Raw genomic sequence first — 19,691 nt, forward strand, 5'->3', positions numbered from 1 at the left:
AGGGTCATTCTGAACAATTATCAATTGAAAGAATGAGCAAGCCTAAAGGAAAGCTTTTTATGAGTGTTTGACAATGGGACATGGTGCAAGTGCTAGAATGCACTTTTATGTTTGGGGTCATTTTGCCTTTAATTTTCTCTAAAACTGTACAATAAAATGACTTGAAAATGAATACAGTACTACTGAGGGTCACTCTGAATGTCACGGTGCACACAGCGTGGAGGAACGAAGACCACAGAGACGAGGATAACTTTCAAAATAACAGTCTTTAATAAACTCAAACAAGGCAAGGCAAGGCTGAGACACACAGGAACACAAGGAACGTAACGAGTAGACCAGACGACACTAACTAAACAGACAGGAACTTATATACACAAGATAATTAACAACACACAGCTGGAACAGAATTAACTAATCAAACTAACAAGGACAGGAGAATACCAAATATGAAAATGAGCTGTTTTGTTCTGCTAAAAATAGCTGGAAGCAGATGACACCGGAAGCCAGACCCATAAAATTTACAAATGGCAGCACCTGCTCTTAAGGGAAAATTTTTTAGATTTTTTTTTTTTGTTTTGTTAGCTTAATGCCATACATGCTTTGATAGAAAAAGGCTTGCACTTACAATACTTCCTTTGTTAGGATGAATTGTCTGAGTTTGATGCTCTGTAATCAACCACAAAGGTTAACAAGAGGGGTGCAACAACATCAAGCAGTGGTGAGCCAGACAAAGACTACCGTGAAGAAGAGGAAGAGAGATGAAGACAGCAAAGTAAGCAACAGAGGACATCCGCAGAGTATTTAAATATAAGGAAATTATGCAAGTGCACGAATGCACTTTGATGTTTGGGGTAATTTTGCCTGTACTTTTCTCAAAAACTATATAGTAAAATGACTTGAAAATGTTTAACAGTCAGGGTCTCTCTGAACAAGGATCAATTGATAGAAAAACCAAACCTATAAAGAAAAGCTTTTTGTGAATGTTTGAAAAGGGGACATGATGCAAGGGGTGATTTTGCTGTACTTTCTCCAAAACTATACAGTAAAATGACTTTACATTTACATTTATGAATTTAGCAGACGCTTTTATCCAAAGCGACTTACAGTGCATTCAGGCTATACATTTTTTTTTTTTATCAGTATGTAACAATACAGTAATAGTCAGGGTCACTTTGAACAAATATCAATTGAAAACTCAATCGAGTGAACCTAAAAAGGAAAGCTTTTTATGAGTATTTGAAAATGGGACATGATGTATATATACTGTTTTGGATATAGATATTGATATTGCATTGTTTCAATGTTATCTTATTTGCTTGTTTTTAGGTTAATGTCATATATGCTTTGATATAAAATCGCTTGCACTTGGAATACTTGCTTTGTTAGGATGAATAATAGCAACAGTTGTGAAAGTTAGATGTCTGAGTTTGACGGTCTATAATCAACCACATCGCTTCCATGTGCAACAACATCAAGCGGAGGTGAGCCAGACGAAGACTACCGTGAAGAAGAGGAAGCAACAGAGAAAGGACATCTGGTCAATTTTTCTTTTATGCCAAAAATCATTAGGATATTAATCACATTGCTTGCAGGTAAATAAAAATATTTCACCTTTTTTTAGTAAGTGTTATTATTATTATTTAAAACAAAGACTATAGAAATGAAAAGACGGTTCTCTCCTATACTTATGAATGGGAGAAACTGCAACACGCAATATGGAGGAATAGTCCCACCTTCTAAATAAAAGAAATTCCAAATTTCCCATAGAAACCTGACTAGACCAGCCAATGCACATGCGCAGTATAAGCACGTTATGACTCTGCATGCGCATTGCCTGGTCTAGCCTGAAAAATAAGCTTTTTAAACGCTATTTGAGCATAAGAAACAACATTCATGGGGCAATTAATTTCAGATTTTTGTTGCTGATTTGACATATGTAATTTAATTGTGAGTTCAGCAAGCAGTTTTTGAGATTAAAAACTGAGCTGCCCAGAGACGTTGCAAATATGGCCGCCAAGTGAAGAGACTTTTCTCAAAAGGAACTAAAAAAAGAGAACTAAAAAAAAGAAAGGGAGTTTGTTTTAAAATGATTTATTTTCATTTTTAAAAAAAATTTATGATTTAATTAATTGTCAGCTTTTCATTAAACTCACAACCCCTCTGCAGTTCCTTAACAAACCCTAGTTTGGGGAAACCTTGATGTAATATAATGTTTAATGCACTTCATGTTGTAAATTACAATGAATGGAACAAGTTTTCTTACTCTTAAATAGCATTTTCTTGTACTATAATGATGTAAAAAATGCAAAATCAATGTGAGAAACGAGTTAAATCAAAAGTAATCTAAAAGTAATCTGATTATATTACCTAAAATGTGTAATGCAACGGATTACGTTACTGACTACAATTTTTGTCATGTAATCTGGAATCAGTAACGGATTACAATTTGTAAGTAATCAACCTGATAACCTATCAAGAAACGCTTCATAGCATCTCCAATACTGCTGTTTAGAGTTTGATTATAGTTTTATTTTCCATTAATTGCTTTGAATTGTAACTAATAAAATAAAAGATTTTACAAACTTCCAAACTTAGCCTCAGACAAGAACAACCACAAGGGAGTTTTCTACGTCATTCCTGAAGGACTCCAACCTGTGGGCAATTGAGTACTTTATGGATGTGTCTGTCCTTACCAAAGACAAAGGCCTTCCAAAGACATTGTAATACATGGTTAAATAACTTACTGAATGATAATTCATTGGTGGGGACGTAACAGCAGACAACAGACATTTAATTGTTTGATCAAAATTATTGCTAGGGACAATTTAGTAGTACTAATTCTACGCCCTTGAAAATCATAAGTCATGTTGAAACTATAGGCCTATAGTTCTCTCCTTAAATATGAAGAAGAGCTCAAACAACAGATTAATGAGTTGCTCCAAATTTCACAAAAAAAATAAAATAAATAAAAATCTGGAATCAGTAACGGATTACAATTTGTAAGTAATCAACCTGATAACCTATCAAGAAACGCTTCATAGCATCTCCAATACTGCTTTCAACATTCCTACACTACGAAAGCAGGATATCCATTAAAAACAAGCACTTTTTGCAGAACTAAAAATGAACAGACTAAATCTATTGCATCCACAGCAACAAACTAACAAAAATATGTTCTAAGAACATTTTGCTAACGTTCCAATTAAGTTATGAAAATGTTATTTCAGAATGTTCATTGAATGCTTAAAACAAACAGTAAGGGAGCATTCCATTTTATATTACTAAATTATATATTTATTTTGCAAACATTATGGGAGTGTTAGGCTACTTTCAAATGTTCTCCCAACATTCTGAAACAACTAGTAACATTGTTTTAAAAAAATGTTAACCGAACATCCAACTAAAACATCTTAGAAAAAAGGTTCCATTTCCCCTTTTAGCTGAGAAGGAAATCTAATGTTTGCCTTTGTTTACGCAGATCGCTGATCTACTGTGAGATGTGGAAACATCCAACCTAACAGTACTTTTCCACCCCTCCCCTCGACTACAGCCGCCCACATTCAGCTCTAACAAACCTTCAGTTTGACAGGAAGGCTGGATTTGGTTTAGAGACTGGTCTTCTTCAGGGCCAGAGAGAAGAGAATTTATGACACAACCTCTTCGCTTCTGCTGAATACTCTAGGTAAAGCTTTTAATTCACTTCTTTGTTCGTTTGAAGTACTTTTATATAGTTTAAGTAACAAATTAATGCATTTCAGACCTTTATGTGACCCTCAAACTACTGTTCTGATGTTAGAAATCTGATGTCACATGAGACAAAACAAAAGCATCCATGTTTCTTTGACAAACGTGATGTTGTTCACATATGACAACTACTTTTTGGTATTATTGTTACTTTATGTATTATGCTGATTATGTATCTCTCTTATTTCTTGCTCAGCTTGTGGAAATGGAGCCTTTGTATGCAGCAAACACACAGTTCTCTCTAAACCTGTTCGAGACGATCAGTGGAGGAAATGCATCAGGAAATGTGTTCTACTCTTCGATCAGCATCTCCTCGGCTCTGGCCATGGTGTCTCTCGGAGCAAAAGAAGGTGATCTCACACAATCTGAATTTCTGCACCTACTTCAACTGAGAGAGAGTGAAGAATGAATAGAGACCGAGGGAAAAGACCAGGAAGTGATGCAAGCCTTTTGCACAAAAGATTTTTAAAGGAACAGCTCACCCAGAAATGAACACTGATTATTATTTACTTGTCCTCACTACACTGTTGCAGCTTGTGCATTATATTCCAAATATACACTATATTTCCAAGCTGCAGTTACATTGTTCAGAACATTGATCTATTACTGAAGAACATCCGTGTAAAATGGTTTCACAAACATGAAATCAATTCTGCTTGTTACTCAGTCTGTGTAATTTGAATACAGACATTATAGCCTACAAAGAAAAGATGACAGATATTTCCACCTTTTTATATTTAATCTAATTTATCTGATATCATCCGTTTCTTGGATTGTCATTTGTAGTGCATTTTAAACTTTCGTATTTAAGAAATGGATTCACAATAGATGTTATCAGAAAAGTAAGATTATCTTTATTAACCCTCATAGTCATATTGACATGGAGAGAATATCCTTTTTACAAAAATGCTAGTTAATATTATCACATCGGACTAAAACGTACTGACTTTGCTCTCACAGGCCAGTTATCGAAGAATAAAGGGCTGAAGGGCTTTATTTTGCATTATCCATTATATGGCTACTTGTCACAAAACTCCCAGTATCCTGTAATTATGGTAATTATAATAGGAATGATAGGCGTGAAGGAATGTGGTGACTGGCCAATCAGAATTGCGTATTCCACAAATTTCATAAATGTTTTGATCATTTTTGCAGTTTTTTTTTTTTTTTATTTCATATCATGCTATATTATTACCAAAATTGGATTCAATATTTTTATCGACTTGTTTTCTTTCAATTAGCACAGGTTTTGTATTTATTTTTGGAACTGACTGATTGTTGTCCTCATTGATCTGATGCACCTCAGTTTTTGAGTTAACATGTCAAAATTATCCACAAATAATGCTTTTTTCACTTTTCGCTTTTAAAAAAAAAAAAACCTGAGGTGCATGAGCTCAGATCAACAAGGCCTACGATCAATCAGTTCCAAAATCAAAACCTGTGCTAATTAAAAGACAAAAAGATTGAATCCAAGATTTGGTGATAATACTGCATAATAAGAGATTTACAAGCAATTTTACAAGGCCAGTCATTTCTGAATACTTCAATGATTTAATTCTACCATAATAATGATGTGCAGGTCCTGGGTTTTACCAGTCCTGCTGAAAAAACTGAGGAGCAAATTCATTCCAGCTTCAACGAGCTCATGAGTGAACTGAAGAAACCAGGAGCTCCGTATGTGTTGAATCTCGCCAACCGTCTCTACGGAGAGCAATCCTACCAGTTTGTTGAGGTAAGACTCGAACCAAATAATTCCAGGTTTGTTCATGGTATTAAAGAATAAGGTTCTGGAAATGCTCTCTAATTCAATCAGTTTGCTCTGTTACAGAAATTCCTTAATGATGCAAAAAGATACTATGAAGCCGGACTGGAGGAGGTGGACTTCTAGATGAAATCAGACCCTGCATGTGTCAACATCAACAAATTGGTGGAGAAAAACACTCAAGGTGAAAACCAGCATTATTGTAACACTACACTCTTACAAACAAATATGTTTAATAAATTAAGGGTTATTTAAGGTTTATTTGGTTTAGGTTGGCTCTTTGGAGGATAAAAATAGTTGTTTGGAACAGTGTTATTTTGTATCTTTGAGATCCTATTATAGTTCTTATTAATATTTTTGAATTAATATATTTTTAAAAATATTTTAATTTTGGTTAAAGTTTTTGTAATTTTGTTGTATTTTTAACAACTAGCTGAAATAAAATGTTTAAGGAATGTTTTATATTTTATTTCAGTTCATTTCATTTTAAGTAATGACCTTTTTGCATGGTTTTGCTTTTAGTTAATGATAATAAAATTAAGCACTAATTAATTAATTAAAACTGATGGTTATTCATTACGTGTGTGTGTGTGTGTGTGTGTGTGTGTGTGTGTGTGTGTTGTGTATATTTATTATGTACATATAAAGACACACACATATAGCATATATTTTGAAAACATTTACATGTATATATTTATATTCATATAATTTACATCATATATAAATATATTTAATATATAAATGTAACATTTTTCTTAAATATATACATGCATGAGTGTGTACTTATATATGCATAATAAATATACACAGTACACACGCATATATTATGTAAACAAATATTTTTATTTTGGATGTGATTAATCAAAGCATATAAATAATCATAAAATGGTCATTAGGAAAACATAGAAAAAATATCTAAACATGCTTTCATTTATTTTCGTTCTCATTCAGCTTGTTTTTGATCAGATTTCTGTTCATCAGCTGTGCTTTGAAAATGTTTTATTGTTTGTTTGTTTGTTTTTTGTTTTTTTGTCACCAATGACAACTTTTATCATAAGGATAGTTATTTAATTAATATGCTACTTCTATTAGCTAAAATGTGGTATACATAAATGTAAATATAGAGGAAATAAGACTTTTTTAAAGAAAAGAAACAAGCTCAACAATACCTAAAAACTATTTTAAGTTTGAAAGATAAGAAAATGTTTACTACTTGTAAACATACTTGTATTTTTATCTTCTTTCTTTATTATTATTATTGTTGTTGTTATCCTAATATACCCCATCTGGGGCCTGTACCATGATGGTAGTTGAACAAATTCAGGGTTACAGCTTTAGGTTCGAGAGAGCTTTGTTGGTACCATGATGCTGATCATCAACTTTCTTTATCAACTCAGGCTCTGATCCTGAGTTTGTGGAGCACGTGCTCATGAATGTGTGACATCACTGGCAAACAGCCAATCACAACACAGAGCAAGTGTGATTCACTTCTCACGAGAAAGCCAGTGAGATTCAAAATTATTTTGCTAAAGGTTAAGAGATTGAAGAATATGAGGAATTTAAATGCATTCATATTGAAGCACTTGCCCATGAAAGACAAATAAAAGAAATTACCTTATATATCAGTGCAGTCACAAGTGAAACTTGTTAAGTTAGTTTATATAGTTGATAATATATAATGACAGAGACTCGAACATGCAAGGTCATTTTTAAAGCGGTATCTATTGATTCTACAGCTTATTCATATTACATATGATCTGTATATATTAATATTCATTAAAAATGGCTTTATAATAATTGTCAAACTGAAATTGCTTGTGTGCAATGGATTGATAATATAAATCATAAAATTATTATATAAATCATATAAAATAACCCAATTATTTTATATGATCAATAAGCAATTATCATTAAAGCCAGAAAATTTTGTTGTTAATTGTTTTGTTTTGTTTTTTGTACCATATAGTGACCTTTAATTTGAAGGAAGAGAAATTGGGCGAGTGACTTTTTTGCATCAAACATGTGTCACTTTGCTCACATCTGATTGGTCCAATGTCGGTTTGAGATCTCTAACCCAGAACATAACCTGCCCTGGAGCAGGTTGGCTGTGGAGTGTAAGTTACTATGGCAATGAACGCAGCTAAAATAAGCCACATTCATGGTACTTAAAACGCAGGATTGGTGCAAACTAAACTGAAAGCTACCCGGCTAGCCAGCTAATCCGGCTTCATGGTACAGGGCCCCTGTACTTGTAATTATTTAAAAATAAATAAATTTAAAATGTTTTAATTATGCATGAACATTCCTACACTTTCAGAGCTGAATATCTGTACAAAATATTTTTACAGAACTTAAAACGAATGGAACAACCCAACTAACAAATTTACATTCTAAGAATGTTTTGCTAACGTTCCGATTAAGTTATGAAAGCGTTATTTCAGAATGTTCTTTGAACGTCCAAAACTATTTTTCTTTTTTCTTTTCATGCAAACAGTAAGCAAACTTTCCACTTTATCTTCGTAAATTATCTATTTAATTTGCAAACATTTTGGGAATGTTACTTCTGAGTGTTCTCCAAACATTCTGAAACAACTAGTAACATTTAAAAATGTTACACAAACACCCAACTAAAACATTTCAGGAAAAAAAAGTTCCATAAATGACATAAATAATATTTTTGAGAACATTATCAAAGACCAAATAGCTTTGAAAGAACACTATTTATCTGAAAGAACCTTGGCTAAATGTTCTGAGAACGTTCCCTGTTAGCTGAGAAGGAAAGCTAATGTTTGTCTTTGCGCAGATCACTGATCTACAGTGAGATGCTGAATCATCCACCCTGACAGCACTTTACCACCCCTCCCCTCGACTACATTCATCTCTAACAAGCCTTTAGTTTGACAGGATGCTGGATTTGGTTTAGAGGCTGGGCATTTATTAAAAGGACACAGAAGAAAATTCATTGACACAGGGACACTTCTGCTGAATACTCTAGGTAACGCTTTTATTTCACTTCTCTTTTTCTTTTGTTTGTTTGTTTGTTTGAAGTATTTTTATTTCATTTATAGTCTGATAGAACTAAGAAGTTAGTTCATTTCAGATCTGTACGTGTGAATGACCCCAGTTTCGATTAACTGATGTCATATGAGACATAAAGCATCCATGTTTCTTTGACAAACGCGATGTTGTTTACATTGGAATGACAACTGAACAATGCTGTGATTGGGATTTCTTTGGAATTATTTTCACACTGTTTAGCTGATAATACATGTCTCCTGGTCTTTCTTGCTCACTTCTCTGTTTGTTTGAAGTACTTTTATATAGTTTATAATCTAATAGAACTAACAAATTAGGACATTTGATATCTCTATGTGTAAATGGTCCAACTACAGACTACTGAAGTACTGTTCTGATGTTAGAAATCTGATGCCACATGAGACATAAAGCTTCCATATTTCTTTGACAAACATGTGATGTTGTTCACATAGGAAATGAAAGGTTGTGTTTGGAATTATTGTTACTTTATGTGTTATGCTGATTATGCATCTCTATTATTTCTTGCTCAGCTTGTGAAAATGGAGCCTTTGTCTGCAGCAAACACACAGTTCTCTCTAAACCTGTTCAAGAAGATCAGTGAAGGAAACAAATCAGGAAATGTGTTCTACTCTCCGATCAGCATCTCCTCGGCTCTGGCCATGGTGTCTCTCGGAGCAAAAGAAAACACAGCGGCGCAGATGTTAAAGGTGATGTCACACAATCTGAAGTACTGCATCTACTTTCTGGCCCCGTCCCAAATCACACCCTGCCGCACACTTTCATGACATAATGCTATTTTGACTGTCGAGTGACGGGAAAGTGAAGAGGGAGAATAAGAGTGGGGTTTTGAAATAATGTACTATTTTTGATTTGGGAATCGGGATCAAAGGAGCTGGATGATATGTTAAAACTGCTAACTCTCTGTGGCATCATCTTCACAAACGTAAAATTACTGATTGTATGCCCAATTTTAGGACTTTTTGTATTGATCTGAAACTATTTTATGAATCTCTCTGCTCATCACTTAATAAGAAAGCTGCTAAAACAACCGTTTTGATGGAAAAAATAATGACTTCGATGTAAGGGTTACCTCCTGATTATTCTTTGAAGTTGACATTACATCATGTGTAATTATTTCTTTTAGATTAGTTTTTTTTAGATGTTTATGTTAAGTTTTTATCTACTTGTTTTTATGTTCATATAACTTTTTATTTATTATTTCGGTTTTGTATTATGGCTGTATATGTATTTTATTGCTTTGTATTAACCTGAGTCATATTGTTCTTTTAAACAATATTTCTGTTGTATGTAACCCCTGTGAGTGTTATGTTATGTTCCTCGTTCCTCCCTGCTGTGTGCACCGTGACAGTGTGTATATATGTATGTGTGTAAATTATTATTTTCAACCCTCATTCTGAACCTCTGTCTGTAAATTATCTGTTTTAAGGGTGAGTACTTTAAGGTTGTTATGATTGGCTAACAGCTCACCATAAAATGAACAATGATTCCTCACCACACATGTGCATTATATTCCAAATGTGCACTATGCTTCTAAGCTGCAGTTATAGATTGATGTTCAGAACATTAATAACTGCAGTATATGTAAGTGGTTTCACAAACAGGAGATTGAAACTGCTTGTAACTAGATCTGTGTAGTTACAGGCATTGCATGATCAGAAAAGATGCCAGATATTTACTTATTTATAGTTAATCAATGGCCTGAGGAATTTATTTGACATCATCCGTTCCTTGAAATGTCATTATTTGAAGTTCATTTCAAATTTGTAAAAATTTAAAATAAAGGGTATTTAACAAATGGATTCACAATAGATGTCGAAGTTATCAGAAAAGCGAGATTATATTTATTAACCCTCACAGTCATTTCCAAAAATACTAATGTTATCACATCAGACTAAAACATACTGACTTTGCTCTCACAGGGTGTAATAACTTATCATAAATGTTCTCATTTTTTTCCCCTCTTTGTGACACTTCCCAGTCAAAAATGTTTGAAAAATTGGTCAGTCAAAAATTGGTTTTATATTTCTCATTATGCTATATGTGACCCTGGACCACAAAACCAGTCTTAAGTGTCAATTTTTGGAATCTGAGGGTGCAAAAAAATCTAAATATTGAGAAAATCGCCTTTAAAGTTGTCCAAATGAAGTTAGTAGCAATGCATATTACTAATCAAAAAGGACATTGTTATACATTTACGGTAAGAAATTTACAAAATATCTTCATGGAACATGATCTTTACCTAATATCCTAATGATTTTTGGCATAATTTTGACCCATACAATGTATTTTTGACTATTGCTACAAATATACCCCAGCGACTTAAGACTGGTTTTGTGGTCCAGGGTCACATATTATTACCGTACGGAGCCCCGCACATGACATGCAGGAAAAAAAATAGTAGGCTAAATCGTGTGCATGATTTACTATTTCGTTCCCTTGATTTATAAATTGTGCACAAGATTTACAAGTCGAGGGAACAAATTAGTAAATCGTGCACACAATTTAAACAATTGTGCATTATAAACAATTAGTTTCAAAAAGAAATAAAAACCCTGTTCTAATTGAAAGAAAAAAAGCCGATAAAAAGATTGAGTCAAAGATTTGGTTATGAGAGATTTACAAGCAATTTTATAAAGCCAGTCATTTCTGCCTGCAAACTCTAAAAGGATTTAATTCTACCATAATAATGCTGTTTAGGTCCTGGGTTTTAACAATCCTGCTCAGCCGGAATCTGGACAAAAAACTGAGGAGCAAATTCATTCCAGCTTCAACAAGCTCATGAGTGAACTGAACAAACCAGGAGCCCCGTATGTGTTGAGTCTCGCCAACCGTCTCTACGGAGAGCAATCCTACCAGTTTGTGGAGGTAAGACTCAAAGCAATTAATTAAAGGTTTGTTCATGGTATTAAAGAATAAGGTTCTGGAAATGTTCTCTAATAAAATCAATTTGCTAGAAATTCCTTAATGATGCAAAAAGATACTATGAAGCCGGACTGGAGGAGGTGGACTTCAAGATGAAATCAGACGCTGCATGTGTCGACATCAACAAATGGGTGGAGAAAAACACTCAAGGTGAAAACCAGCATGAATTTAATCAGAAAAAGTTTTAAAAGTTACTCTACACTATTAAAACAAATATTTAAAAAAAAAAAATGTATTTGTAAAGGTTAAGATTTAGCTGCTTTAGCTTGGCTCTTTAGGGAATAAAAATCTAGAAATGTGAAGTCCTTCTGGGTTGTTTGGAACTGTTTTTTTTTATTTATTTATTTTTATAGCTCTTATAAATATTTTAAATGACCTTTTATTTTTATATTTTTTTTATTTAAATTTTTAACTTTTAGTTTTATTGTGATTTTGGCAACTAGCTGAAACAAAAATATGTTTAAGGGTGTTTTATATTTTATTTTATTTCAGTTAATTTCATTTTATGTAATGTCTTTTTTAATGGTTTTGCTTTTAGTTTAAGTTAATGATAATAATCCTGCTCTACACTCTTAAATGAATGGTTAGAGCTTTAGGTTTTTTTTATTATATGTAGATCTTGAGTTGTTCTATGGCTCCTTTTGAGGATAAAAATTCTTGATGTCTTGTTCCTATACTTGTAGCGCTTTATTTATTTATTTATACTCTATTTTATTATTATTATTATTATTTTAAATAATAAGTGTCTTGAGTTGCTCTATAGCTCTTTGGAGAATGAAAAATTATTGATGTCACACACACATACACACATATATACAGTATATATATATCTTTAGTTTGAGTTTTAGTTCTGCAGTGAATTTAATGTGAATTTGTCTTGCAGGAAAGATCAAGGACTTGCTTCCACAGAGATCCATCGATGAAATGACGAGACTGGTTTTGGTGAACGCCATCTACTTCATTGGGAACTGGGAGGAGAAATTCCCAAAGGAAGACACCAGAGATGGACAGTTTGAGCTGAACAAGGTGAGATTTCATGCTCTCGTTGATTTAACGTAATGAAATGAAATCTGAGGAGTTTTGATGTGTTTGCATGCTTGGCAGACTCAAACTAAACCAGTGAAGATGATGCATCAAACAGAAGAGTTTCCTCTGGCCTTAATCCCAGAGATGGACAGTCAGGTTCTGGAGCTGCCGTATGTTGGGAAGAATCTCAGTATGTTGATCATCCTTCCTAACGAGATTCAAGATGAAACCACTGGCCTTCAGAAGGTGAGACAGCACAGGTTCTGCTCCCAAAAGTGGTATTTTGCAGCAAAGACAAAAAAAATTAATCTTGGGTTCTCTAAAGAACCTTTCAGGGAGCTGTTCTTAAAAGAAACAAGGAAACAAGAAAAAAGAAAACTTGGAATAAAATGATTCCATGGATGTTAAATGTTCTTCACTGAACCATCAATGAAAATATCCAAACTCTCAGAAATAAAGGCACAAAAGCGGTCACTGGGGCGATACTTTTTCAAAAGGTACATGTTTGTACCTAAAAGGTCCATTTTGTTACCTAAAAGATACATATTAGTACTTAAAGTGTACATATTTGAACTTTATAGGTACAAAAGTGTACCTTTTGAAAAGGTACCGCCCCAGTGACAGCTTTTGTACCTTTATTTCTGAGTGTATATAGTTTGTTGTTTCATTATTTGTTAACTGCAAATACATGTGCAGAGTTCTTAGTATTCATGTTGGTTTCATTCATACCATTTTTATTTCTTATCCAGCTTGAAAAGGCACTGACCTACGAGAAGCTCATGGAGTGGACCAAACCCAGCATGATGCAGAAACAAGAAGTTCGAGTATCTCTGCCCAGATTTAAGATGGAGGAAACCTATGACATGAAGGATCTTCTGATCAGCATGGGAATGGAGGATGTTTTTAACAAACAGAAGGTGAATCTTTCAGGCATGTCGCCCAACAACAACCTGGTGGTGACGAAGGTGATTCATAAAGCCTTTGTTGAAGTAAACGAGGAAGGAACCGAAGCGGCTGCAGCCACCAGCATTGAGTCGATTTTAATGTCTCTGAGGTTCTCCCCAGTCTTTAACGCAGACCATCCGTTCCTCTTCTTCATCCGACACAATCCAACCAAGAGCATTCTGTTTTACGGACGCTTCTGTTCTCCGTGAGCGAATCCTGCGCTTTGAGATCCTTACAGCTAGTTTAGTTGGTGATCTGGTTATAATGAGTAGGGAGACTCTGGACAGCTACTTCTAATTTAAATTGTAATAATTAATAGTTAAACAAAAGATTTACATTCTAAGTACAGACATTTTACTCAGCTTGAGAGAAGACTTCACAATGAACATCATAAATGTTATGACTCTTGATGTATTTATGTAATTGAAGATATTAAATGCATTTCAGTTGTCCTGGTCTCACCTATTGTTGATAATTCAGTAGCTGTGGGTTTGCACAGGTCACATTTTTTTTTTTAATGTTCTTTGGATTGTTTGACTACTCAGTAAAGAATATAGCTTAATATAACTGAATTAATTTGTTTCCTTCTAGCTAAATTTCACATGCATGAACAAAAACTTTTCTTCTTTCAAAACTGATCTAGATCAGTGATCCTCAAATCTGGCTCGCGAGATCCACTTTCCTGCAGAGCTTAGCTCCAACCCTGATCAAACTCACTAACCCGTGATTTTCCAATGATCCTGAAGACACTGATTAGCGTGCTCAGGTGTATTTGATTAGGGTTGGAGATAAACTCTGCAGGAAAGTGGATCTCGCGAGCCAGATTTGAGGATCACTGATCTAGATGAATACATGGAAACTATCCAAAGTTCTGTTAATCCTAAAGCAGTAAAACTGCATCTCTATATTCATCCTACTCTCTATATTCATCAAAATCTAGGTTTTAAATACTTTGGCTCCTTATATGTTCTTACTCCACACATGTATTATATGTGTGTCCTTTGAAAGTGCAAAGTTTTACCATGTAATATCAGTGGTATGACCTATTTCAGATGCGGCTGAAATCACAACAGTGGTTACATACACACAATTTTAATTGTTTAATCAAAATTATTGCTTGGGACAATTTAGTCGCTGAATATTGGTAGGGACATGTCATAGCATCCGTACTAAATTCTATGCCCTTGTGATAATGAACAGGCTGTGACTTCAGGTTAGCAATGCTAGAACTGTGTATGCGCATAAGGCACCTACGCTCTGCCCAAATTTAAGATTGACACAGTTTCTGATCAGCATGGGAATAGAAGTTGCCTTTTACCCTCAGAAGGTGAATCTTTCAGGCATGTCATCCAACAAAGAGCTGATTCATAAAGCCTTTGTTGAAGTAAACTAGGAAGGAATTTCAATGAGCAAATACTTAAGATTTAGTATTGAATCATTGTTGCAGTGATTAACATGTTTCTGGAACAATCTTTTAATCCTAAGTTATGCAGTGAGTAGCTTTTCAATTCTAAAAATAACTATATTGAAAGATGTACCCATGTTCATACTCCAGAATGGCAATGTCAAGATTCATCAGGCTCAAATAGTGGTTCAGGGAGCATGAGGATACAAGCCAATCTCAGCAAAAAATTAATGCAACTCTTGATGGAAATAAATGATGTGACACTGCATCTCAACCTTACATTTAAATCGTTTCTTAAGTATTTGCTTATTTAAATCCAGTGACTTTTTTGACCAGGCAGTGTATTCAATTGGCTACATGTTAGTACAATCTAGTATAGAAACTTTTTAATATTTTAACGGATAACCACAGACAATTGCAAAACAACTGTAAATTAATTAGTCAAATGTGTTGGAAACAAAATCTGAAATATTTTACAAGAACAAGTTAGCTTCAAGTTAACACAAAATATTTGGTATTGCAGCAGTCTGATTTCACCATGAGGGTGAAATCATGTATTCACTAACCTCATACCGTCACCGCAGATTACTCACAATTCTGAGTTATTTGACCTTTTTGTTTAAAGCATAAGTGATTTCACAACAGCGTCAGCCTGACTGTAAATGAACGTGAACAAATATGAACTAAACTTTGACACAATCTAACAGGAAAACGTTCCATAGAGAACACACATGAGATAAAAATCTGATTACTTTAATTTATTAATATATATGTATATACATATATAAAAAACAAATTTGTAACTCGAAGTAATAACAAAATTAAAAAAAAATAATAATAATAATAATCAGTGCACATGGTCAGACACACACATTACTGGATGCAATCCTGCATTCCTTTTACATATATGTACATGTGTGTATAAAGTAATTAGTAATTAAAAATAAGTAAAGTAAAAAGCAAGCATATTTTGGTCATATATATATTGTCACGGGGTGAAGAATCACACGACAAGGAAGTGCAAAATAAATGCCCCGGAGGGTGGATTTATTTGTGAACAAGCAGGTGGGTGTCAAGTGCGGTGGTGCCTCTGTGCTGTGCGTGCCGACTCTCGTCCTCTTCCTTGCTCGTGGGTTCGTGCTCGGTGCAAAATCCTGTGCTCAAGTGGGTGCCGCTCGGTCACACGCTGCTGTCTGAGGGAACAACCAGAGAAAGGCATTAGCTCTTGGCTCATGGAGAGTGAACTCCCTTGTGGCATGGTTCGGCGTGGCTTTAAGTGGCGGCTGCTGATGAGTCTCAGCTGTGACCGAGCGGCCGGTAATGAGGGAGTGCAGGTGATCCTGATCCGTTTCCAGGACGACGCTGATGGGTAATCGGGACGCTCGTCACACTCCCCCCCCCTAAGCGTCGACCTGGTCCTGTCAAAGATCTGAGTTAGTAGGGGAGAAATAGGGGGTGGGTGGGGAGTGACCCCTGACAGACCTGAGAAAGCTGTCCACATCCGGGAGAGCCCATCGGCGTTGGCATTCGCGGCCCCGGCCCGATGACGCACGTCGAAGTGGAAGTCCTGGAGCGCGAGGAACCAGCGAGTTACCCTGGCATTGGTGTCCTTGGCACGTGCCATCCACTGTAGGGGCGCGTGGTCGGTGACGAGGGTGAACTTTCGGCCCAGGAGATAATACCGCAGCTCCAGGACTGCCCACTTGACGGCCAGGGCCTCCTTTTCCACTGCGGCGTAGTTTTTCTCGGCGGGGGACAGCTTTCGGCTGATATACAAGATCGGATGCTCTTCACCTGCTTGGACCTGTGACAGGACGGCCCCGAGTCCTGTATCAGAGGCATCCGTCTGTAGCAGGAAGGGGCAGCTAAAGTCCGGGGCTCGAAGGATGGGCTCGGAGGTCAGGGCCACTTTAACGGCCCGGAAAGCTTCTTCGGCTGCTGATGTCCACTGTACTTTCTCCGCTGCCCCTTCCTGGTCAGGTCTGTCAGAGGCGGCTAAAGAGGAGAAGTTAGGGATGAAGCAGCGATAATAACCTGCCAACCCCAAAAGGCTCGTACCTGGGTCTTGGTCTTCGGCCTGGAGTGCGGAGCGTACGGCCGACCTTCTTCTCCTGTGGCGAATCAGACCCCGCCCGACTTGGAATCCCAGGTACTTCACTTCCAGCGCCAGATGACATTTGCGGGGTTGGCGGTAAGTCCAGCCCTCCGGAGCTCTGACAGCACCCTCCGTAGCCGTTCTACATGGTCTTCCCAGTTTTCAGAGTGGACTACGACGTCGTCCAAATAGGCGGCGGCGTATAACTGGTGGGGCCGCAAGATGATATCCATCATCCTTTGGAAGGTTGCGGGTGCCCCGTGAAGGCCGAAGGGAAGGGTCCGGTACTGCCAGTGGCCGCTAGGGGTGGAAAAAGCGTTTTTGTCTGGCGTCCTCTGACAGCGGCACCTGCCAATAGCCCTTGGTGAGATCTAGGGTGGAGATGTACCGGGCCCTCCCCAGTCGATCCAGCAACTCGTCTACTCTGGGCATTGGATACCCATCGAACTGTGAAACCTCGTTCAGGCGGCGGTAGTCGTTACAGAAACGGAGGGTGCCGTCCGGTTTCGGGACCAAGACGATGGGGCTGGACCATGGGCTGCGGGATGGTTCGATCACCCCTAACTTCAACATTTGTTGGATCTCTGCCTCAATAGCCTGCCGGCGAGCCTCAGGGACCCGATAAGGTCGCTGCCGGACGATGACTCCAGGAGGGGTTCGGATGTCATGCTGGATGACATTAGTCCGCCCAGGGAGGGGGGAGAACACATCCGAGAACTGACCGATCAGGTGCTGCAGCTCCGTTTTCTGGGCGGCCGACAGGTGGGGGTTGATGTCTACAACCACGGGCTCCGAGGTGGCGAGGGCTGCGAGTTGGTCCCTCGTCCCCACCCACTTCTTCAACAGATTGATGTGGTACAATTGTTCCGTTCTTCGGCGGCCGGGTTGCCGGAGGCGATAGGTCACCGGCCCAATCTTTTCCAGTACTGTGTACGGGCCCTGCCACGTGGCGAGAAACTTGCAGGCGGCAGTGGGGACGAGGACCATTACCCGATCTCCGGGTTGGAATTACCGTGGTTGGGCCGCCCGGTTATAGTGGCGTTGTTGGGCCTGCTGCGCGTGGCTCAAGTGTTCCCGGACTAATGGCATCACCGGTCAATCCTCTCCCTCATCTCTTTAACGTGTTCGATGACTGAACGTTGGGGGGCCGGCTGCTGCTCCCAGGCCTCCTTCGCCACATCTAGGAGACCTCGGGGTTGACGTCCGAAGAGGAGCTCAAAGGGGGTGAAGCCAGTTGAGGCCTGGGGAACCTCGCGGATGCCGAATAGGACGTATGGAACCATGAGGTCCCAGTCGCGCTTGTCCTCTGCCGCCACTCTTCTCAGCATTTGTTTCAGGGTGTTGTTAAAGCGTTCGACGAGTCCATCTGTCTGGGGGTGGTAGACTGTGGTCCTCAACTGCTTCACCCTCAGCAGCCGGCAGAGGTCAGCCATTAGCCGGGACATGAATGGGGTCCCCTGATCGGTCAGGATCTCTACTGGGATGCCGACTCGGCTGAACAGAAGGAAGAGCTCCTGGGCGATCGTCTTGGCTGTGGCCTTCCGCAGGGGAATCGCTTCTGGGTACCGGGTGGCATAGTCGACAATCACCAGTATGTGCTCGTGCCCCCGGGCAGACTTCGGCAGCGGCCCTACCAGATCCATCCCGATGCGCTCGAAGGGCACCTCAATGATGGGGAGCGGAATCAGCGGACTGGGGGGAGGCTTCCTGGGCGCTGTTATCTGGCAGTTGGGGCAGGCCTGACAGAACCGTTTCACCTCGGCGTCTAAGCCTGGCCAATGGAACCGGTCTTTGATCCGCTGGGCCGTGTTGACCGGCCCGAGGTGCCCCGCCATAGGATGGGAGTGTGCCAGAGTCAGGACCGTTTCTGTTTTTGAGCGGGGTACCACCAGTAGTTTTTTTCCTCCGCCCTCCGCTGTGCGACAATAGAGTAGGCCATTTTCGACGACGGCGCGGGAGAGGATGGGGCCCGGCTGAAGCTCTTTTCCGTCCATCACCCGGACTTGGGTCCAACAGTGCTTCAGGCGGTCGTCTTCCGTTGGGCTCGGCCGAAAGAGCCCCTCCGTCACCTGTTGGAATATATCATAGAATAGATTAGGGTTTTGAGAGGGGACTCACCATCTCTCCGCTGTCCGTTGTCAAAAGGACGGGTCGTCGTCGTGGCCTTTTCGGGGCCGGTTGCCTTCGGCGGCCCCCTCCCGGGCTGGCAGGCTGAGTGAGGGTCGACAGGAGACGGTCAAATCCCGGCCAGTCCCGGCCGATCAGGACGGGTATGGGGAGATCCTTCATTATGCCCACTTCAACGGGCCAGGAGCCCAAAGCAGTCGAGATGGTCACACGGCGGGTGGGGACCTGTCGGGTGTCGCCGTGGACGCAAGTTATGGGCAGAGACGTTTTGCACTCGGTGCGAGGAGCCAAGACGTGCGTCTGGACTAGACTTACGGCGCTCCCTGAGTCTAGTAGGGCCCAGAACGGCCTTCCATTTACCTTCACCTTGGCCTCGGGTGCCCCAGCGGGAAGGTCCCGGTGTACGATACAGCCTGCCAGCCAGGTCCGAGCGGGGGGTGTGGGAGGCTCTGTGGGCATGGGCTCGTCTCGAGCGGAGGGGGCCGCCGGCCTACTCGGGTGTCGCGGGGTGCCCTCCGGCGCGCGTCGTTCCTGGCCCACCCTCCGGGGGAACGGTGGCACTCTCTCCCCGGCCTCTCGCTGTTGGGCAGCATCCGCCAGCTCTACTG

The 19,691-nt window shown here is 39.0% G+C and overlaps 1 protein-coding gene across 5 annotated transcripts; it reads left to right on the top strand.

Moving 5' to 3' along the window:
* Positions 1–3,310: 3,310 nt before the first annotated feature.
* LOC131522233 (leukocyte elastase inhibitor-like) lies at positions 3,311–13,906 on the top strand. 5 transcript variants are annotated; one of them, XM_058747595.1, is made up of 12 exons: positions 3,312–3,682; positions 3,941–4,094; positions 5,324–5,476; positions 5,573–5,690; positions 7,473–7,620; positions 8,310–8,501; positions 9,073–9,249; positions 11,261–11,428; positions 11,518–11,635; positions 12,369–12,511; positions 12,590–12,757; positions 13,261–13,906. In XM_058747595.1, the coding sequence occupies exons 7-12, from the start codon at positions 9,082–9,084 to the stop codon at positions 13,663–13,665; spliced, it is 1,170 nt and encodes a 389-aa protein (XP_058603578.1). In that variant the 5' UTR covers positions 3,312–3,682; positions 3,941–4,094; positions 5,324–5,476; positions 5,573–5,690; positions 7,473–7,620; positions 8,310–8,501; positions 9,073–9,081; the 3' UTR covers positions 13,666–13,906. The 5 variants fall into 5 exon arrangements, with proteins under 5 accessions (XP_058603580.1, XP_058603578.1, XP_058603579.1 ...); XM_058747596.1 differs by lacking the exon at positions 7,473–7,620 and having other exon boundaries at positions 5,558–5,690; XM_058747594.1 differs by having other exon boundaries at positions 7,473–8,501.
* The last annotated feature ends 5,785 nt before the right edge of the window (positions 13,907–19,691 follow it).

This window comes from Onychostoma macrolepis, chromosome 16, assembly GCF_012432095.1.
Source record: "Onychostoma macrolepis isolate SWU-2019 chromosome 16, ASM1243209v1, whole genome shotgun sequence".
NCBI lineage: Eukaryota > Metazoa > Chordata > Actinopteri > Cypriniformes > Cyprinidae > Onychostoma > Onychostoma macrolepis.

What these genes read in the sequence shown, in the direction of transcription:
- LOC131522233 (XM_058747596.1), top strand. Translation starts at nt 9,082, where the DNA reads ATGGAGCCTTTGTCTGCAGCAAACACACAGTTCTCTCTAAACCTGTTC. An exon ending in AATCCTACCAGTTTGTGGAG is followed by an intron (nt 11,429 to 11,517) that starts GTAAGACTCAAA and finishes TCAATTTGCTAG; the next exon opens with AAATTCCTTAATGATGCAAA. An exon ending in GGTGGAGAAAAACACTCAAG is followed by an intron (nt 11,636 to 12,368) that starts GTGAAAACCAGC and finishes TTTGTCTTGCAG; the next exon opens with GAAAGATCAAGGACTTGCTT.